Source organism: Tasmannia lanceolata, unplaced genomic scaffold, assembly GCF_043159265.1.
Source record: "Tasmannia lanceolata isolate RefF3 unplaced genomic scaffold, GAP_Taslan_0.1 ptg000020l, whole genome shotgun sequence".
In the NCBI taxonomy this organism is placed as follows: Eukaryota; Viridiplantae; Streptophyta; class Magnoliopsida; order Canellales; family Winteraceae; genus Tasmannia; species Tasmannia lanceolata.
The window spans coordinates 34,067,523-34,090,056 of record NW_027518697.1 but is presented as its reverse complement, the minus strand read 5'-3'; the positions used below and the strand labels follow the sequence as shown (position 1 = coordinate 34,090,056).

At 33.5% G+C, this 22,534-nt stretch overlaps 2 protein-coding genes across 2 annotated transcripts; both read left to right on the top strand.

Annotated features, from left to right (window-relative positions):
* The first annotated feature begins 12,137 nt into the window (after positions 1-12,137).
* LOC143853983 (uncharacterized) lies at positions 12,138-12,485 on the top strand. Its single transcript, XM_077363675.1, has one exon. It carries the CDS (start codon positions 12,138-12,140, stop codon positions 12,483-12,485), a length of 348 nt encoding a protein of 115 aa, XP_077219790.1.
* A 99-nt stretch (positions 12,486-12,584) lies between these two features.
* Positions 12,585-17,962, top strand: LOC143853982 (uncharacterized). Its single transcript, XM_077363674.1, has 5 exons — positions 12,585-12,947; positions 13,125-14,063; positions 14,170-14,188; positions 17,216-17,297; positions 17,824-17,962. The coding sequence occupies exons 1-5, from the start codon at positions 12,585-12,587 to the stop codon at positions 17,960-17,962; spliced, it is 1,542 nt and encodes a 513-aa protein (XP_077219789.1).
* The last annotated feature ends 4,572 nt before the right edge of the window (positions 17,963-22,534 follow it).

The window sequence follows — 22,534 nt, the reverse complement described above, 5'->3', positions numbered from 1 at the left end:
TCGTACTCCAAGGCTCCCATAAATGCCCTCATCACGACATTCTTTGACCATATATTACTCCCTTGGTCCATTCATAAATACGGTGGTACCCTCAAATCTCACCACGTGTCGCCCATGCGGCAGAGGAATCTAATCATGATTAAGGAGGACATTAATATGCGGTAAAAACACGCGATTTTGCCACGCGTCACCCCTCCGCCACTAAAAAAATTTCATCATCACGATTATGTGAAAGATCACACAACAAAACCACGCGCGCCATCCAACCAGGGAGGCAGCCCAATCCAACGAAAGAAGGTTTTCTCTCTGAAATGATGAAAAGGTCTATGTGGCGCTCCAAGAAGGGGATTTACATACGAGACCAAAGTATAAAAAGGAGGGGGCCCCGAAAGAAAGGGCTAGAATCCTATCCCCCCTCAAGGCCGGCCAAAGGGAAGAAGCTACTCTAAAAAATGAGGCAACATCAAGTTACTGAGATTTGCTGACCCTGAGTAAGAGAGGGGAGAGAAGTGCTGAACGCTTTAATCCCATCCCCTCCTCCTTCTCTTCCTACTCGCTGCCTCCGACCCGTCCACCCAGATACCAGAGAAAGAACCCGCATATTGGTCTTGGTAAACTTGATTATACCTAAGCCATTTCTTGGTGTTCATTATATTGTTGGTCCAGAATCTGACTTGGGTGTCGAAGTGGTAGTCCGGGACCCACCTCGGACCTCCATGACCCCTCAGTTTGTGATTGCAGACCCCAGCAGAGGCTCTCTACCCACCGCGCGATCATAGATCCGGATTCCGACACCATCACTTACAACTACAACAAAGATTATTATTATTTTTGAGCACTTTGTCCTCTTGTTAGTTGTCTTTAAATTGACAATCAAGCGCATGTTCGTCAACATATGCATCTCTGGAAAGAAAGCAACATGCGCTGTGTGCAAATTATACATGTTAAGGGCCTGATCATTTTGGATTTTAGGAATCGATTTTGAGCATGAAAGGGGAGCAGCCCTTGATATTTGATCCAACAGCAGTTGTTGGATCAAATATCAAGGGTGGTGCCTCTTGTACGAGCATGCCCAATCAGGCACTATATAAAATCTCCGATTTTGAGTCCAAAACTTATTATTGGGCTCAAAATTAAGGCCCTATTTGTCTTAGATTTTTTAGACCGATTGCGAGTACAAAATTGATACTTTGTAGTCATTTACAAAATTTTAACATAGCAAATTAACGTTTGTTTTAGAGATGTTGTGGCAATTATTTTCTAAAAGCATGACTATTTGGAGAATATGAAATTTTAAAGGATTGTATAACATATATTTCGCAAAGCAAGGACTAATGGCAAAAATCCCTTTTAATAATTATATGAAATTTGGGTGGATTCTTGTTGATAAACTAGGCTATTGGTTTTTTTTTTTTTTTTTTGGTAATTTTCTCCTACTTATGGTGGGTGCAACTTGGGTCAGCTCGGGTTGATCTCTTTTGTGAAAAAATAAATCGGAATCAGCCCGAAACCAATCCGTTTTTATTGTAAACACTCAACCCGAATTCCTAAAACTCGACCCGAGTTGCACCCCTAATTTTTTCAATATTAAAAATCAGAGTGTCAAGATATTTTTACAAATCGCATTTCGCGGCCCCTCTTTTTAAGGAGAGAACAACCAGCTCAGCTGGATTTAAGTTATTTATGTAATTCATTTTTTTCCCATTGTTAGCTCTTAGGTGACTTGCAAACTTGCCTAATCACTCTCTAAAGATTATTGAAGTTTCTATAAAAATTGAAGAACACATTTTTTGGAAAAAGATATAGGAGTAATATTATGGGCATTTTAGCTACAAAATAGTTATTCTTATGAATTTTAAGGTCGATAGCTCTATTGACTCATCATAAATATGTTTTAGAAGATTAAACATTTTAACCAAATTATCATTTTAAATGAGTAGTTGAAATCTATTGAAGATTGATATTTGCATGGCAAAGTTCAATAACAAGCCTAAGTTTATCCTTTTGTAGAATGCGCAATCATTGCCATCTTGCTAGGCGAGCACAGAGGGAGAGAAACTGAAACCTGTCTCAACAGGATTTCATCTCAAGGAGCACTCGGAGAGTGCATGAGGGATCTGAAAAGGATGGTAGAGGAACATTCAATTTTCAGAAGGTATGTTTAAAAGTGTAGAAAATCGAGCAATATCTTCTCAAATAGGATCAAGCACGCTGTGCTACAAACGTCATGAAAAGATGTGAGAAACACAATTACACAATGCAAGAACACATGATTTATATGGTTTGACAGTGTGCCTACTAGGGGTGTAACTTGGGTTGGGTTTTACCCGACCCGCATCGACCCGACCCTAAAATAGCATGGGTCTGGTTTAGAAATCATGGGTCTTGGGTAGGGTCAGATTTTAGTTTAAAAACCCGAAACCCGACCCGACTTAGTAGGTGTACTATGACATTTTTAATTATCTCTTGAATAACATAGCAAATTATTTTTCAATATATTGATATAATTGTTTTCATTGAGGTGATCATGTTTGTGATGTGGAAATATAGTTTCCTTCTTAAATTTATACACTTGATTACATAAATTTAGAGATTTTTACTATGAAGATTTGTTTTTTTTTCTACAACGCATTAACGTGAAAAAAACCCGACACGACCCGACTCGACCTGAGAATTATCATGGGTAGGGCCGGATTTGGGAATCATGGGTTTTCCGGAAAAAAACCAATCCCGACCCGACCCGAGATATTTCTCAGGTACGGTAGGGTTCTTCAAAACCCAACCCGCCAGACCCGAGTTGCACCCTTAGTGCCTACATCCACTTGAGAAGAGTTTTACTATTTCGGTTTAGGTTTACAAAACTCTCCTTATCAACCAAGAAAATTCAAAGAAAACCTCACAACCTGTGACCCTAATATGTGGCTTCTATATCAATGTCATTACATCAAAAAAATTATCAAAATACCCTTTAGGTCAAAACAAAAAATTAAATGCATGCATGTGCGCCGCGTATATTAATCTAGTAAATAATGCCAGAATACAAGACATCGGCACAACAAAATGGGCTATGAGGAGCTTCTTCATCATGTGATGTGTGGAGAGACAACAATACAAATTCAACTACTGGATGGATAGCTGAAATTTCAGATTAAATAACAAGTGAAATGATATCCCCACGACCCCCACCCCCCCCCCCCCCCCCCGCCCCGCCCCGCGCGATAAAATCCAAACTTCTAAAATATGAATCATTCATTTATTTTTACTAAAGTACCCCTACAATACACTTAAAGTTATAAATAAAAAAAAATTAGAGGACATGATATCAACACACCAACCTTTTGTTATAGGCACACTCTTGCATGTCTGTTCTTTTTAAATTGGCTTGTGAGAGTTCTCTGGGAACCATAATGACCTTTTGAAAGCTCTTTAAGTACTAGAAGACAGCCTAGGTAAGAGGATATATCAAAAGTCAAAACATTGCTGTGTTGAAATCATTTCCCTTTTCTAAAAGAGAAATGTTATCAGCACTACTTTATTTTGATGAGGGCACTCCTCACTTTATTAAAATTTAAAAGTAGCGGTATGGCCCGCACCAGAGGATGATCCAAACCGTCCATTAGATGGGCCACAGCCTAAATAGGTTGTGCCCGAAAAATCATTTCCATAGGCTGATCCTAACCGTCCGATCTGAATGTTAGAGTGTTGATCCTAACCCTCTTTAGATCGGAGGGTTAGGATCAACCGATGGAAATGATTTTTGGAGCACAACCTATTTAGGCTGTGGCCCATCTAATGGACGGCTTGGATCATCCTATGGTGCGGGCCATACCGTACTTTTAATAAAGTGAGGAGTGCCCTCATCAAAATACAGGAGTGCTGATGATATTTCCCTTCAAAAATAATATAATAAAATCGGAACTAGGACTGCACCACAGGCTTTTGTTAGTTGTCTCGAGATCGATAATAATTTCGGAACCTATAATAGAGTCCCGAAATGTGTCCAAGGGTCCTGGTAACGTGTCTAGGTTCTGTTTGTTAAAGTTTGGATTCGGATGGTCCAACGGACTGTCTGGGTCCATAGACGGTCCATCGACACTCCGACAAAAGGGTATGGAAATGATAGGGGTGGAAATATCATTTTCAAACCACAAAGGCTTTCCTCTTGTATAAACTTGTATTAATGGCAACAACATCAAAAAAAAAAAACAAATCTTGTATTTTGGCCAGAAGAATATTCCTCAAATTTTTGGTTATCCGTCACGTGATTTTTGCCCTCTGGCAGTTACACTTTGCGCACGTGTTAGTTAACCGGACCTTCATCCTAAATCTCAGCTGTTGGATTCTAAAGAGCTCAATTCCGTAACCCATCAGCGCATGTTAAGAGAGGCCATAAAAACGGGCTATGCTAAATTCGCACCCCTGCAGGATAATTCGCACCCCTGTAACGTGAGAAAGATGTGGGAGACTTTAAACTCGAACAGATCCAGTGGAGACGGGGTGGGGCCTGTAGCTCAGAGGATTAGAGCACGTGGCTACGAACCACGGTGTCGGGGGTTCGAATACTCCATGGACATGCAGAAGAGAAATGCTATCCCCACTCGGACCAAGACATAACTTTTACCAAAAGTTTATTGTGATCTTTTTGTTCAAATAACAATTAAGGTGAAGCAGGGTTAGGAACAGATATGGATACTGGGACCAATATTAATAAAAATACTAAGAATGGGATTAATGATTATGAAATAATTGATAAAAAGTTGAAAAAATTGCCAATGGGGGACATCAAAATACGAGAATTGCCAGTGGGGAAGGTGGGGGCACACTTTTGAAAAATTGTTAAAGAGGGTTGATAACCTCCTTTTGAGAGTTTGATAACCCCCTTTTAGCGACTTGATAAACCCATTCCAACATGCCGTCCCTCTCTAACAATTTTTCAAAAGTGTGGCCTCCGTTGGCAATTCTCATATTTTGAAATCCCCCATTGGCAATTTTTCCTAAACTCTTCTCACGTTAAAGGGGTGCGAAATATCCTACAAGGGGTGCAAATTTATCCTACATATATATATATATATATATATATATATATATATATATATATATATATATATATATATATATATATGAAAGAACGGTTACAACACACATGTGTAGATAAGTTATCTACACACTAGCTTAAAATACAGTGGAGGCCACATTATTTGGGTGATCCAAACCATTCATTTTTAAGGCCCTCTGATAGATAGGGTGTCCACGAAAAATTAGATCCATAGGATCATCCTAACGATTCGAACTGTGGAGGCAAAAAATGGACTAATCTGTGAAGGTTTAAAGACATCCATTTTACCTCCACAAATTGTAGGGTTGGGATGATCCTATGGATCTGATTTTTTGTAGACACCCTATCTATGTGAGGGCCTTTAAAATGGATGGCTTCGATCACCCAAACAATGTGGGCCCCCACTGTATTTTAAGCTAGTGTGTAGAGAACTCTCTACACATATGTGTAGGAACCGTTTTCTCTCTCTCTCTCTCTCTCTCTCTCTCTCTCTCTCTCTCTCTCTCTCTCTATATATATATATATATATATATATATATATATATATAAAGCGGAATCCTCTAAGCTGTGGTGATGCCACGTAGCACCTTCCTATACACCCAACTTCTGCATATAGATCTTTTTAAGCTATTAAATCTCCTATAATATCTGTTTCCCTCTCCTAAATCTCTCTCGGCAAATAAATCTCCAATAAGAAATCTCCTATTAAATCTTCAAGATAAATACCCTTTTTTTTTATTTGAAAATTTGTGTACAGGAAAATTCATAACAACGATCAGAAACATTTTAGAATCAGATCCTCAGAACCAGTACAAATCTCTACATATTTGTGGGTTCGAGAGAATAGAAGAAGGGTTTGTTTGGTATTTTGATTATTTGGAAAGGGTTTGTTTGGTATTTTGATTATTTAGGGAATTTTTTTCTAGTTTGAATGACCATGGCAATTATAATATGACAACTAACCAGTTTTGTTTGGTCAAAACTAATTAGCCTTAATTGCGAATCACTTAACCAAACACTACCATATGACAAATTTGTTTTGGTGAATTTTTTTTGTGTATGATTTTTGTAGAATTTTGCAGCATTTTTTAAAGAAAAAAATTGAATGCTTATTTTGATTGTCATGTATACTTCTTTATTTTATTCCAATTTGTCTAGTTGTTCGTAGCAAATTGTTTAATTTTACAAGGCATTGGAAATTATATAACCTTCATTTTCCTTTTAGCTAAAGCATGAATTTTTTTGGCCTGCAAATTGACTGCTCTTAGTACAAGATTAAATTATCAAAAATATGGAGATTAGTTTTATAAATTTTTCTTCAAATATATAGAGATTATTTAGGGAATGTACACACGAAATTTTAAAAAAAAATTTGAAATTCTTTTTCATGTGCAGAGCAGCACTCCTTACTTCAGATTTTGACCTATTCTGCATCAACAGGTAAGCACATATAAATATGCCCTTATAGATGTTATGTTTAGTTGTTCCTAGCATATTGTATAATTTTACAAGGCATTGGAAATTATATAACCTGCATTTTTCTTTTAGCTAAAGCATGAATTTTTTTCCCTGCAAATCGACTACTCTTAGATCATAAAAAATATGGAGATTATTTAGGGAAGATACACATGAAATTTTAAAAAAAAAATTGAAATTCTTTTTCATGTGCAGAGAAAATTTCATGTGCTCTGTGGTAGTTTAAATGTAAAATAAATTTAAACTAATATTAAGATCCGCATGCCAACACTAATGATGCATGTTTATATAAAGGAGTTGCATGATATTAATATCCACAGGAGTTGTACCAATACACGTGTCTCTCTCTATACTGAATGACTTAAACACCTAAAATGAAGGCATCAATTCTAGCTTTTCACTTCTTACTAAAATAGGCCCACTTCATCGAGAATTTAAAAACGCTTAATACATGTCTCTCTATATACGTAATGAATTAAACACCTAAATTGAAGGCATCAATTCTAGCTTTTCACTTCTTACTAAAATAGGGATGTTTCCTATTACAAGAAGATTGCAATGTCTATCCTTATTATTTGGATATACTTGTCCCCATTTCTTTTCCTACAAAATCTATCCTTATATGAAAAGCTGAATGTGGTAATACCCAAAAATTATTGAAATATATATGCCTGTCTTTAGATTAACTATAGAAATCAAATATTCTTAAAAGTAATATATATACCTGTAATTTTAAACAATATTTAAATTTTCATAACTGAGTATTCAATCACTATTCTGACCGTAAAAAAATCATTTATAAATGTTATTCTAAGTTCAGATTGACTAATATATGCCTGATTTGGTTTCTATTTATGTAGTTATTTAGAATTCAAAATTTTTTATTAGAATTTATAATTATAAATTTTTCAAAAAATTTATTAACATGATCAACTACATGTTTAATTTTTTTTTGCATATAAAATGGAAAGGAAACTGTATACAATATCTTTCAAAGATTCGTTGAACGATATTTTACAAAAAAAAAGATTACCACCACCACCAGTTTACAAATTCAAACAGAGTGTGGGAACATGATATTATCGAGCCGTCGTTGAAATAACTAACACAGTTGAAAAAGGTTCGATAGTGACGATATTTGGAAACCTTTTCAAGAATATGAGTGAAGTGGAAGAAGATGTCGCGAAGCGTGGAATTGAACACTTGAAGAAGCGCTATGATATGGATATTGAAGACTATAATTTTGAAGAACTACAACTACTAAGATTCAACTAATTTTGAAGAACTACAACCATACAATATCAGACGCCCCATTCTCTGAATCCCATTTTCTATAAAATTGCACCGTACGATTATAGATTAACTTCTCACCTATGCACGTCTATTAATATACATGATTACACCAATTGATTTGCAAAAAATCAATCGTCCATTGAAAAAACTTCTGTACAATATCAGACGCCCCATTTTCTATACCTTTTTCGTTCCAATGAATTGTAAGCTATGCAGACATTTGAATATCTTTGTTCCGGAATTTACAATCAGAATGTACAAAACAGTTTGGTGCGTTTTTATTTATGTTATTTTTAGTTTCATTTCTCTATCTTTAGATTGCAGATTATGTTTTTTTATTTATATTTAGTTTCACTATAGAAATAATATAAAACTGAGTCTTATATAAAATTAGGAGCATCAGAAATTAGTTAGAACTAGGGCTTTAAATATGATAAAAGCGTATTTGAAACTAATATCTAGCGCTCCTAACATTAGAGTTAAAATATGTCACTAATCCTCAAAATGGTTCACAAATGTAATAATTTTATTTTTATGAATTATATTTAGTTTCACTATAAAAGTAATATGAAACTGACTCTTATATAAAATTATGAGCGTCATAAATTATAGTCAAATATTTTTCAAAAAATATTGTTCGACCAACTTCTTAGGATGATCCAAACAGTTGATTTGTTGGGCGGCACTAAAAATAGGTTATGCCCCAGAAGTCATTTCTAGAGGATGCTCACAATCCTCTGATCTATAGAGGTACTGCATGTTAATGTAAAGAATACTGACCTTAAAATGCAGGAAATTGTGGTGCTGCATCATAAGATTAATTGAAAAATGAGAAGTATTAACTATAGGTCCAACCCAGATCGTGCAGATATTCAGTAGTATATAAAAGAAACTGAATTTACCATTTTGTGAAGATAACTACATAAATAAGGCACTAAATATGATATATCAAATCGATAAAGCTAAATCTACCATTTTAAGACAACACGACATTTTACGAATTAATTGGAAAAGCAAAAACAGAATAAATATTAAAAAAAAAAAAGGCCAGAAGAAAAAATAATCATAAGGGGTGTATCTTATTTAGCGGGAACCCACATTAAATTAGTTTCCATTTTCCTTCTCAAAATGATTTCTTTCTATACTTTAGCATGTATCCATCTATTTCCAATCAATAGATTGATGAGCTATGATTTATTTTTAGATGTTATACTCGATCGCTCTATTTTCTGACACATCATTAGTTTTTCCAGAATTGACCCTCTATTTATAGGAAATAGTTTCTTTTTAAATAAGTAATATCCTAAACCACAACTGTTTTCTAAAAAAATCAAGACATTGTACATGTTATCTCTGAATGTAACAAACTATGTAATTAGTATGCATACATAACTAAAGATTTTCTTTATAGTTTGAGAATTTATATTGTTTCTTCTATAATTACTTCATCTATGTGAAAGTTCTACTAATTACTAATATGCTATTAAACTTTCACTATTTATTTTGTGATAATACCAATGCTGACATCACATTTTCCTTTTGCATGTTTACATTTCATTATTCCACTTATTTACAGATTCATTGTTCGTAATAGATTCAATTTGTTAATGGATAAAATCAAAAGATGTAGAGATGCCCGAATGCGTCGGAGATTAATTATTAATGCAAAGAGAAGAAGAAGAGGCACTGTTGCTGTTGAGTTCATGTCCAGAGATGACTTCAATTGTATAGATAATAGTAAAGCCGATCCTACAATGAAGAACAACTCCGTTAATATTGTCTCACACAGTAGTCAATACGGATGGTAGTATCCAGACATTAACCACTATTTGTATACTTCATAATAAGGTTGGCCAACCACAACAAAGAAGGATAAGAAATGAAGATGTTGATGGTAGTTCACGTGAATCAGTACAGTCAATGTCCATCGATACTGACAATACTATGCTACAACTTATTGACCGAGGTTATGTACAGATCTTTTGTTCTTCATCCATGAGTCAAAAAAATAATAATGATTATTACTTTTTTTAAAGAATAATAATTATTATTATTATCAATATATTTTATTCTAGATAAGAAACATTTAGGAATTGAAGATTGATAATTTGCTAATAGAAAACCAAATCACTTACGAAGATGAAGATATATTAATGGAGGAAGAAAATACTGATGTTTCAGAAGAACTCGGACGAAGTAAGTGGTTTTGCAATCTCTATTAAAAGTTACATTGTTTATATAAAATCATGTATCCTTTTAATAGCTACCTATTAAAAATATTTAACATCAATAGAAATCTATGACTTATATAGCTATACTGGTTGATGACATAGGGAAATTCTACGAAACTTCAAATTTCGGAAAGCCTACATTTGTGTGTCCATACTGTAAAACAATGCTATGGTATGAAGAACGAGTGGATAAATGGAACAATACAAAAAGCCCGAAATTCTCAATTTGTTGCCAGCAAGGAAAGGTAGACTTGCCTCTCTTAAAGCATCATCCTGAGTTTTTAGCAGAACTATTGAATTATGTTAAAGGACATCGTTCTGCAAACTTCCGAGAAAATATAAGAGCCTACAATTCGATATTTGCATTCACATTGATGGGAGGTAACATTGATAATAGTATCAATGATGGAAGGGGACCATATGTGTTTCGAATAAATGGACAAAATCATCATCTAATTGGATCGTTGTTACCCAAATTGGGAGAAAGACCTAAATTTGCTCAGCCATATATATATATATATATATATATATATATATGTATGACACGGAGAATGAGGTGTCTAATTGAATACGAGCAATTAGAAAGGACAATAGGTCTGACACCCTAGATACCTCAATTGTTGAAGGACTGTTGAACATTTTCGATACTTATAATCAACTTACAAAAGTTTTCAGTATGGCGAGAAACTGTTTCAAGGAATCTGGCATGCACAAGGTTCGTATAAGACTTATAGGGAATCGTGAAAGCACTTCAAGACAATACAACATGCCAACTGCTACAGAAGTAGCTGCACTAATTGTTGGGGACTTAAACGATACAAATGTTGAAAGAGATGTCATCATAGAACACAAAAGAGATGGCTTGCAACGCATCAGTGATTTACACCCAAGTTTTATGGCAATACAGTACCCAGTTTTGTTCCCTTTCGGAGAAGATGGCTTCTATCTTGGAATACCATATAAAAGTAACAATGAAAGGAGGCAAACAAAGAGACTTTGCGTGACAATGAGAGAATATTATGCATTCAGAATTCAACAAAGACAAAATGAGAGCGAATCACTTATTCGTGGTGGCCGGTTGTTCCAACAGTTCTTAGTTGATGCTTATACAGCTATTGAAGAGGATCGATTAAGGTGGATCAGGAATCACCAACCACGGCTAAGAGCGGAGCTGTATAAAGGTTTACGTGATGCGGTTGTCAGAGGTGACACAACGCCAGCTTCAGTGGGAAGAAGAATAGTTTTGCCGTCATCATTTACGGGAGGGATATATGGTGCAGAATTATCAAGATGCAATGACTATATGTAAATGGTCTGGAAATTCGGATTTATTTATAACATTCACGGCAAATCCTAAGTGGCTTGAGGTTCAGTACTTTTTAGATTTGATTCCTGGACAGAAATCAGATGATAGGCCAGACATTAAATGTAGAGTATTCAAGATTAAGCTTGATCAATTAATGAGAGATCTAATACATGGTCAACATTTTGGCAGAGTCATAGCAGGTATTATTTATAAAATATGAATGCTATATTTTACACAATATCGTTTAAATATTAATGAAATCTTCACCATAATTTTGAATGTTATAGCTATCGACGCAATTGAGTTCCAAAAACGAGGGCTGGCACATGCGCACATATTGCTTTGGCTTCATCAATCTGATAAGTATCCAACACCATATGACATTGATAAGATTATATCAGCAGAGATTCCAGACGTCAAAAATGATGTTGCCGCATGTGCAGTTGTAGCATAATTTATGGTTCATGGACCTTGTGGGATAGCGGACAAGAATGCACCTTGCATAACGAGAGACAATTGTTGCAGCAAGAAATTTCCTAAGAAATTTAATAATGAAACATCACTGAGTGAAGATGGATTTTTGGTATACAGAAGAAGAGACAACGATAGATTCGTACAAAAGGGGGATATTAAATTGGACAATAGATATGTTGTACCACACAATATTGATTTAATTATAAAATATCAATCTCACATAAATGTTGAGTGGTGCAACAAGTCAAGGTCTATAAAATATCTTTTCAAGTACATCAGTAAAGGACCTGACAGGACGACAATGGTTGTGGAAGAACACATTGCAAGAAGTAAAAGCAATACGAATGAAGGAAGGCAAAAAATAGATGAAATCAAAAGTTATCTAGACTGTCGTTATGTCTCTGCATGTGAAGCATGCTGGAGAACTTATCAATTTGATATTCATTATCGAACTCCTGTAGTTGAAAGGCTGACGTTTCACCTTCCTGATGAGCAATGCATTACTTTTAAGGATTCTGATTTCATCAATCAGGTTCTTAACAGGGAAAATGTTGAAACAACAATGTTTACTCAGTGGATGCAAACTAATGTTGTTTCTGAAGATGCTCAGAATCTGACATTTGCTGAATTCCCAACAAGATTTGTCTAGAATCAAAAAGACAAAATTTGGCAACCAAGAAAAAAAGGAAAATGCATAGGGAGGATATTTTATGCACATCCAACTTCTGGAGAAAGGTTTTATTTGAGAATGTTATTAAATATTGTAAAAGGGCCTCGAAGCTATGAGGAAATTAGGACAGTCAACGGTGTAATACATGACACCTTTAAATCCGCATGTTATTCTCTTAGATTGCTAGATGGCGACAAGGAGTGGCATGATGCAATTAATGAGGCATCGCACTGGGCAAGTGCTGCGCAACTAAGAGAACTTTTTGCGACACTTCTGCTCTTTTGTGAAATTTCTAATTCATTGGAGCTTTGGGAAAGAAATTGGAGGAGATTATCTGATGACATTCTATATCGCCAAGGCAAAGCATTGGAATATGCAGAGTTACAACTAAATGACTATCAAATAGAAAATTATACTTTGTTTGATATCGAAAGCATCCTGGTGAGAAGTGGAAAGTCTTTAAAAGATTTCAAACCACTCCCACTACCTGGCGTGGCTTTGCTTAAGCAACTAAAGAATCGGCTTATAAGGGAAGAAACCTCGTACGACAAGGAACAGTTACGGACGGAGCATACCAAGTTATTGGTCAGACTCAATTATGATCAAAGAAAGATATAGGATTATATTGTTGATGCTGTAACTACAAAAAAAGGAGGGTTCTTCTTTGTTTATGGTCATGGCGGGACAGGAAAGACATATGTCTACAGAACTATAATTGCTAGGTTACGATCGGAGGGCAGAATTGTTCTAGCTGTTGCATCGTCTGGTATTGCAGCTCTCATTCTTGAAGGTGGACGAACAACTCATTCAAGATTCGAGATACCACTCAATCTCCTAGAGAACTCCACATGTGGCATTAAACAAGGAACTCAACTTGCGGATTTAATAAAACAAGCATCTCTCATTATATGCGATGAAGCACCGATGCACCACAGACACGCTTTTGAGGCAGTTGATAGAAGTTTAAAAGACATCTTAAGATTTGATGATCCGACTTCAAGTGAGAAGCCGTTCGGAGGAAAAACTATACTACTTGGTGGTGATTTCAGGCATATTCTTCCTGTCGTTCCAAAAGGTGGAAGACAAGATACTATGCTTGCTTCGGTTAATAACTCTTACTTATTGGCTCAATACAAGGTCTTCACTTTGAAACAAAATATGAGATTAAATCAAAATTCATTTGACAGCAACACATCTGAATCAATCTCTGAATTTAGCAAATGGGTTTTAGATATCGGAGATGGAAAAATTCCAACGATTCTAAGAGAAGGAGAGATTGAGTCTTCATTGATTAAAATTCCAGATCATCTTCTTATACAGGGTGGAGATAATCCGATAGGTGAAATAGTATCATCAACTTATCCATCATTTCACAATAGTTACAAGGATCCACAATATCTTCAAGAAAGGGTGATATTGACCCCAAAAAATCATTCTGTCGATGATACCAACTCTCATACGCTGCAGATCGTTCCTGGACAGGAACATACATATTTGAGCTCAGACTCTATATGTAAGGCTTCATCGAATGTTGCTGACCAGAACATGCTATATCCGGTTGAGTTCTTAAACACATTGCAGTTCCCAGGCTTACTAAATCACAAGCTTCATATGAAAATTGGAGTTCCTATAATGCTTTTGCGAAACATAAATTAACATGCAGGTCTCTGCAATGGCACAAGGTTGTTAGTAACACAGTTAGCCTCTTGGATTATTGAAGCGAAAATAATCACAGGAAAAAATATTGGAACAAAAGTTCTCATTCCAAGAATAATATTGACATCCACTGAATCTAAGTGGCCATTCGTATTGAGACGAAGACAGTTTCCGGTGAGAATCTGTTATGCAATGACTATTAACAAAAGTGAGGGACAAACTATAAAACATGTTGGTCTCTATCTGCCAAAATCTGTTTTCACCCATGGCCAACTATAAGTTGCTGTCTCCCGGGTAACATCTCCAAAGGGTTTGAAAATCTTGATACAAGATAATGAGAGTGATAAATGTGGTTACACGGAAAACATAGTATATAAAGAAGTTTTTAACAAGTTAAATACAGGTATGGACAATACTCAGTTTCCTGGAAAAAAAAATTTACACCATCAAACACATAAACAATCAACTAATTTATATAGAAAAACATCAATACTAACGAATCTTATATAATTATTTTATCTTGCAGATTAAATTTTAAAATAAATACCATGCGGATGCCATTTCATTAGTTAGCTGCAGAAGAACAAAAAATGTTTCGAAGATTCATGTTCGAGTAACGAGATAATGGGATGCAGTCAATATAAAGATACAAAATGTACTCATCGGTATTGATCTCATTCTGATAGATGATAAATTGAATATTATGTAACAATACTGAATTATAAGTTTATAAAATTAATTGTTTTTATCATATAAATAATTTTCCTACCTTTTTTATTCTTCTAAATATATTTGTTCATATACAGGGTGACCATATCCATGAACGTATTAAATAAATTTCTCACACAAAAATCAAATTCTTAATCATTTTTTTCATTTTTGTTATATACCAATCATAGGCTACATAATTTCGCATGATTTATAGACTTTTCTGTTTTGGGGAAAAAATGAAAATGGCTCTTTACTCAAGAAAACAAAGAGAAACAACGTACTTGAGAAGACATGTCATCGCTTGAAAATTTACCATAGATCTGTGTGTGTGTTGATAGTCAACAATATAAAAAAATATGCATTTTCAACCGCTCAAATACCATGTCTTTTGATATTGTTATGGATGTTTGACCATTTGCCAATCAATGGCAATGTCTAATAGAAAGCTGTAACAATTAATCTATCTTCAATTTTTTATGACTCAAAGTCGAGCTGTAGCAACTTTATTTTACAATTGTGAGTACGGAATTTCACTACAACCATTCGAATTACGAATTTTTATTCTCTCTCATTTTCTGACCGATCTCTTCACCTAAAATAATATGTAAACATAATACTTAATTGAATAATAAAATTCCTATATAACTATGTCGCTCCTCTATTAAAATCTTTAAATTCATATTACATGACTCTTCTGCGAATCCTTTTACATCTTTTCTAATGTTTTATGACATATTGGATGCTTTCTTAATTTCAACATTAATATGCTCCACTCCAACTATTCTGGACAAAAGGCTTCCAAGTTGATTATAAGCTAACCATAAATAGTGGATGGAACTACGTGCAAACATATTTATTTGATGAAATCTTATATTATTTCCTTTTTTCTATTTAAGTGTCATTCCCTTTATCCAAATACACCCTTACTATCTTACGTATCAAACTCTTTGTATTTACATTAACAAATAGTCATTTCTCATCTTAATTTTTTTTTATAAGTTGGGTTTTTATATTAATTGAGAATGGCTGTTCTTTTTAAATTCATTGTCATCCATTACATTCCGTCCAATTTATATCCTATTTTGTTCTTAGTCAACTTTCATTATAATATGCCATTATTCAACTTATATGTTCTTTTATTCAATAGTTTTTAGAAATACCAAATTCATAACCACCTTAAAGCAAGTAATCCATAAAAATTAAATTTTTTTTGTTAAAAGCATAAAAAGAAGGACAAAAAAAGTGTACACTAAAAATTACACAATATATATTAAATTTTTTTCCCTTTCAAGTTCCAATATATAAAGATGACAAGGGGACACCAGTTGCTAAAAGAACTCCACAAAGACAGACAAGATTGGAAAATTCATGTTAGATTAACACGAATGTGGGACGCTATTAACATAAGGTCAAACAATGAACTCATTAGTATTGATCTAATTCTACTTGATGAAGAAGTAAATATTCGCCACCCAATATTTATTTTAATTTCAATATTATAATTGTTTATTCTTATAAAATATTACTACAACTCACGTTTAGAAAAATTCTACATGTGTGTCTATCTAGGGGAGCATATTCAAGCGTCAATTAAAAAGAAGTTTACTCATCAATTTAAAGCTTTACTTGAAGAAGGACATGTCTATGTGCTGAAGAATTTCCATGTTGTTGACAACAAAAAAGAATACAGAGTTGTTTCAAATAAATATATGATAGAATTTCACAAAACAACTTCTGTTAAAGAGAAAATGAATGAAAGTTATGAGATTGATCAACACAGATTTGAACTAATACCTTTTACTATTCTAGACAGCCGAGTGAATAATAACTTTGCTTCACTATATGCTATCTTATTTTTTTAATAACATTTGATAAAAAAATTTCAATATACTATCGTCAGATGTAATTGGACAAATCACTGCGATTTCTGCAATTGAGGAAATACAGACGAAAGCAAACTTGGTGAATAAAAGAGTAGTTGAACTTCAAGATAATAGGTAAAAAACTAGAAAATATAATACATTTAGAAAATTGAGACTAGCAGTATCAGAATATATATATATATATATATATATATATATATATATATATATAAATGATTTTAAAATTATTTTTCTTACAGCAAAAAAAAATCCAAATAACATTGTGGGGACAATTGGCAGAAGAGATCAACAAAAATGATAGCTTAAAAAATTCTAATCCTGTCATTGTTATTATCACTTCAACTACTGTGAAGAAATATCTCGGTACGTAACTATGTTATAATTCAACTATCAAAATTATTTTATGAAAATTTTCTTTTGAAATATATTGTAAAAATGATACTTACATGAATTGTGCAGGAAATCTATCGCTCTCTTCAACAAATGCTACAAAGTTTTACATAAACTTGGAAATTGCAGAAGTACTAGAGTTCAAAAACAGGTATAAATTGAAATTTTAATAAAAAAAAATTTTACAAATAAAACTAACAATTACTTGTTGCATAGTCTTACGGATGCAAAAGAGATTCTCGAATCAATAGAACTACCAAGAAAATCATTAGCTGCTGACAGAGAAATGGTTGAGAAGAATAAAAGAACGGTGCAACATATCTTAGATTTCGTCAAAGGAAGCAACCAACAGGTTAGAAAAATACGATTGTTTAAAAATTAATTACTAGGCTAATATAAAAAAATACTTTGAAAATAAAACTAACATAAAAATTTACAGGAATCTACTTTTTTCTGCGAAGCAACAATCATAAATGTTGATTCCCATTATCTATGGTACTATCTCTCATGCGACGACTGCCGAAAGAAGTGTGATCCTATAAGTTCATATTATTGGTGTCATACCTGCGACAAGAAAGTTAACTTCCCATTAAAAAGGTAACTCTGGCCATTAAATTATTATTAAATAAGCTTAAAAAACATTATATGTTCAATAGTTCCAATTTTAAACTTTGCAGGTATAGACTGCAAGTAGAGGTTGGAGACAACACAACATCAACTACTTTTGTGATTTTTGATAAGGAAGCAGAAAAAATTGTTCAGCAACCTGTTGCACATATTACAATCCCTGAAAAAATGGTACCTAAAGTTCTCTAGACGACATTTGAAAAAATGTAACACTTGATTTTTCATTTTCTCTGATTTGTTGTAGTTAAGAAAACAACCAACTATATTACATTACAACATGAACAGAAACAAATTTTGCCGCCTGCAATTGAAAATTTAATAGGCAGAACATATCTATTTCAATTAAAGGTGACCGCATTCAATTTCACAACGTCAAAGCAGAATTTTACGGTTTCAAAAATTATTGATGCTGAAAAATCTGCATCATTGAAGACAATTCAGGTTTTACATTTAAATTCTACAAAAAAAATTACATGTTTATATATATGTATGTATGTATGTATTTAAAACAGGACTTTCTCATTCAAATTTATTTCTTATGCAGGAGACAAAATTATTACAAAAAAAAAGAACTTTTGAAGATGAAGAACCGACAAAAGGATCAAATACTGAAGATGATGCAGAAATTTTCAATGAGACTTCTCCAGCAAAAAAATTATTCACCAGGTTACAACTATATCTTTATATAAAATATTAATTACATAAAAAAAGTATGCTAAAGAAAAAACATTCACTCTTGCAGGGATTCGAAAGAATGATTACATTACGAAGTTCAAATGATGTCAAAATTGGATTCATGTCATCAGAATAATTACTTCTTTCTTGGGTTTAAGAAACTACAAAGTTGATAATTTCTCAAGAACTGGTTGTGTTATTTTAATAGAACGATTGCTTCTTTGCTTTGTTTTAAAGAACTATAATGTTTAAAACAATTTACCTAATTACTGTTATTGTTCTGTAATTGTTTACTTAATTACTTTTCTTATTTTTTTATAATTCTGTCTTTTCTTCCAATTTTTTTAATTTATTTTTTTAATACATTTAGTTCATTATATTTATATACAAATTATAAGGAGAAGAGGCTTTCAGAGTAACATCCCAAAAGCTTGCCTACAAAATTTTAAACAGATTTATATACGCATCAATAATTATATTATGTATTTAACATCATCTTTATAATGTGTTATTTGGATAATAGATAATTGAGCGATACACTTTTTGGAGATGATGAAATTTAGATACCCTTCTGGAGAGGGTAAAATTAAATATCATAATGTCGATTCATTCGTTTCATTTATTGGACGTTCTTTTCTTTTTAATGTTTCCTTCATTGTTTCCATGTTCTTTTCAATGCACAATACAGATTCCGATTTTCTTATTTTTTAGGAATTTGTATTTTCCAAATGCTATTGCAACGGGAGTATCTTTCAATATCTTTAGTTGATATCATTATGATTGTGATAATATTTTTGGATAAACACTCTCAATAAGTGGTTGTGATATGAAAATGCTTCCAACATGTAAGACAATTCTATGTTCCCAAGGCCACATGGTTATACATTTGTTTCTTCCCATATCTACTAAATCTTATTTGTTGATTCAATAGTGACGTTTCTACTTTGGCAATCATTTTTTCCGGCTGCAATACTAAGGAAACTTTGTTCAATTATTTTTAACAAAATTATCTTTATTTTTGCACTTAAATTTGTTATATACTTAAATTATTCATTATTTATTTTCCAAAATTTATGTCCTTACCTCTTTGGATTTTTTATGGCCTCAACTATTGAAAATTTCTCTTTATTTTTCTTATAAATGTTTCTTCATTCTTTTTCTTTTCAAATTGTTGCAATTCTTTATTTTTTGTTGTTTTTTCTTAAAAAAAGGTTACATTTCTTTCTATCTTGGACAGCCCCGTGCATCGCACGGGTCTGCAACTAGTATATATATAAAGCGGAATCCTCTAAGCTGTGGTGATGTCATGTGACACCCTCCTATACACCCAACTTCTGCGTATAGATCTTTTTAAGCTATTAAATCTCATATAATATCTCTTTCCCTCTCCTAAATCTCTCTCAACAAATAAATCTCCAATAAGAAATCTATTAAATCTCCTATTAAATCTTCAAGATAAATACCCTTTGTTATTCCGAAAACCTCATTAAATCACCTTCCAAAACGTATTTTGTATCCTTCTAAAAACGTCTTTTATCTATGTATATATGTAGGGTTTTGCTAACGAGTGCCCTTAGGGCACTCATTAAGGAGCATTTAAAGCACCTATTTTCATGTACCCACACTTTTATCCTCAAAACACATTTATTATTAGAGAACCGTTTCCCACAATTTCATTTCTATTATGAGAAAATAACAAGAATACCCCTATGTCATAAAAGATAATAGCCAAAGTACCTTGACCCATTTTCCATGAGATTGAAATATTTTATTATTTTATATGAGATAAGTTTATTTTTGTCATTTTCATGAGATAGTGTATTTTGTCATTTTTATGAGATAGTGTATTTTGTTCATAGGATCGATGATCCTAACCTTCCAATCTATGCATTTTTTTTTATTCCTCAAATCAAAGGGTTAAGATCATTCTATGGAGAAGATTTTACGGGCCCACACTATCTACATTAGAGCCCAACAAATGAATGGTTGGATCACCCACCCAAACAATGTCGGCACATGTATTTTTTTTCATTTGTTGGGGTGTGCCCAGAAAAGATTTTTCAATCCTAACCCCGATCTATGTAGTTTTTTATATTGCGGTGTCCATTTTAAACCTTCTCAAATCAAAGGGTTAAGATCATTCTATGGAGAAGATTTTATTAGAGAACAAAATTAGATCTGAATTAGAGAATAAAATCCGGGCCCAACAAAATGAATGGTTGGATCACCAAAAAAATGCGGCCACCAGTATTTTTTTCGAGTTGCACGTAAGTGCAGAGCCGTCCACCATGTAGATTGTCTTGCATTAGATAGGTCTTTTTTATTATTTTCTATGAGATATAAGTGTATTGGTCATTTTTTATGAGTGAGTGGTACTTTGATCATTTTCTATGAGACGGGGTCTTTTTATTTTCCCTGATATATGAGGTTTTTTTTTTCGAAGAGATAGGTGTATTTAACACTTTCTATGAGATATAAGTATTTTTTGTCATTTTTCATGAGATTTAAGTAGGGATATTTTTGTTATCTTTTATGAGATAAGGGTATTCTTGTTATTTTGTCATGTGGGGGTATTTTTGTAAAAACCAAACCCAAGCCTCTTTTGTTGAAATTGTAAACTACAATCGTTGCTCCAGTAATAAATGTGTTTGAGGATATATGCGTCGGGGTGTATGAAAATAGGTGCTTTAAATGCTCTTTAACGAACTGAGGGCACTCGTTAGCAAAACCCATATAGGTAAAGCTGGTATCTATCTTGCTTTCAAAATCCAATCATTTTCCCTAACTTTTCGCATTCCCCATATAACCTATATAAAGCTCAAATTCAGTGCAATAAATTATCCACTTGCTTTGGTGTTTAGAGATTTTTGCCGTTTCAATTCCAACGTCCCTTCCCAAATAGAAGTTTCCAATAATGACATTATAAAAACTCAATAAACAACGTTTAGGTATCAAAAGAAGCCCATTCAACATAGTTTCCAATAATAATGGATATTAAAATTCTGTGTATATCTTTCCTTTTCCCTAATTTTGCATTTAGTGCAGTTTTCTTTTAATTTAATATTGCGTTAATTCTACAATTATGGTGGAAAAGGAAACGATCAAAGCTTGATATCATCCCTTACCATATACATCAAACCACTCTCTCCAAGAAAAGCCCTCCCTCCTCCTCCCGATTCTCCTTCCCTCCCTCTCCCGCTAGGTCAAACTCGGTGTCGGGTCAGCAATAAAAACACCACTTCACTCACAGAAATTTAGATCTCTTTCACGAATGGTGTTTTAATGTTTAGGGTAAGAAATGGATTCGTGAGCAGGTTCTTGCTGGATGAGAAATTCCTCCAGATATAGCAGGAGATAGTAGGGTTCTCTCTGTTAATCTAATGCATATACGAGCCTACAAAAAATATGGCTTGGTGATTGATTTTGTTCTGCTATTATTTTCACATGTGGATGTTTTTCCACTGATTATTAGTTGGTGATTCTTTTGGTTCAAATATTAAGTTCAGGAAGAGCATTTGATGGTTTATTTCAATTGCAGATATGTAAATTATAGGCACGACTTTAATTTCTCTTATCTTTTTAGTACCTCTCTCTCTCTCTCTCTCTCTCTCTCTCTCTCTCTCTCTCTCAAATGACTATCCATTCTTCCTTCTTGCAGTTTCATCCAATTTTGGAGAGCACTCCTTAGCAGTAGGTGTCGGGCAATCTGTATGAATTTAGGCCTCCATTTGTTGATCGGGATGGTTATGCAATTGACAACTTCACAGAGGGCAAGAAGGTTGATGTTGACGCCAAGAGAGGAGCTCAAGATATTGATGATTGGGATTTTCGAAGAAATCATTGGTTATGCAATTTACTACTTCTCAGGAGGCAAGAAGGTTGGTGTCAAATCCATATTTGAATGGTTGGGATTTCCAAAAATAACATTATGTCAAGGCGAATACAGAAATCAGCCTCATGTAAGGTTTTCTTTTCTACCTATCTCTCCCATCTTATCTTTTTTATTCTGCTTCTTCTAACATTCTCTGTTATATTCCTGAGATGGTATATTACTCTTTCTTAATGCCTTTGCTTGACGTTTCTAAA

Coding starts and splice junctions, on each gene's coding strand:
- LOC143853983 (XM_077363675.1), top strand. CDS start 12,138: ATGGTTGTGGAAGAACACATTGCAAGAAGTAAAAGCAATACGAATGAA.
- LOC143853982 (XM_077363674.1), top strand. CDS start 12,585: ATGTTATTAAATATTGTAAAAGGGCCTCGAAGCTATGAGGAAATTAGG. Junction 12,948..13,124: donor TTGATATCGAAAGCATCCTG/GTGAGAAGTGGA, acceptor AGAAAGATATAG/GATTATATTGTTGATGCTGT. Junction 17,298..17,823: donor GTACTAGAGTTCAAAAACAG/GTATAAATTGAA, acceptor TAAACTTTGCAG/GTATAGACTGCAAGTAGAGG.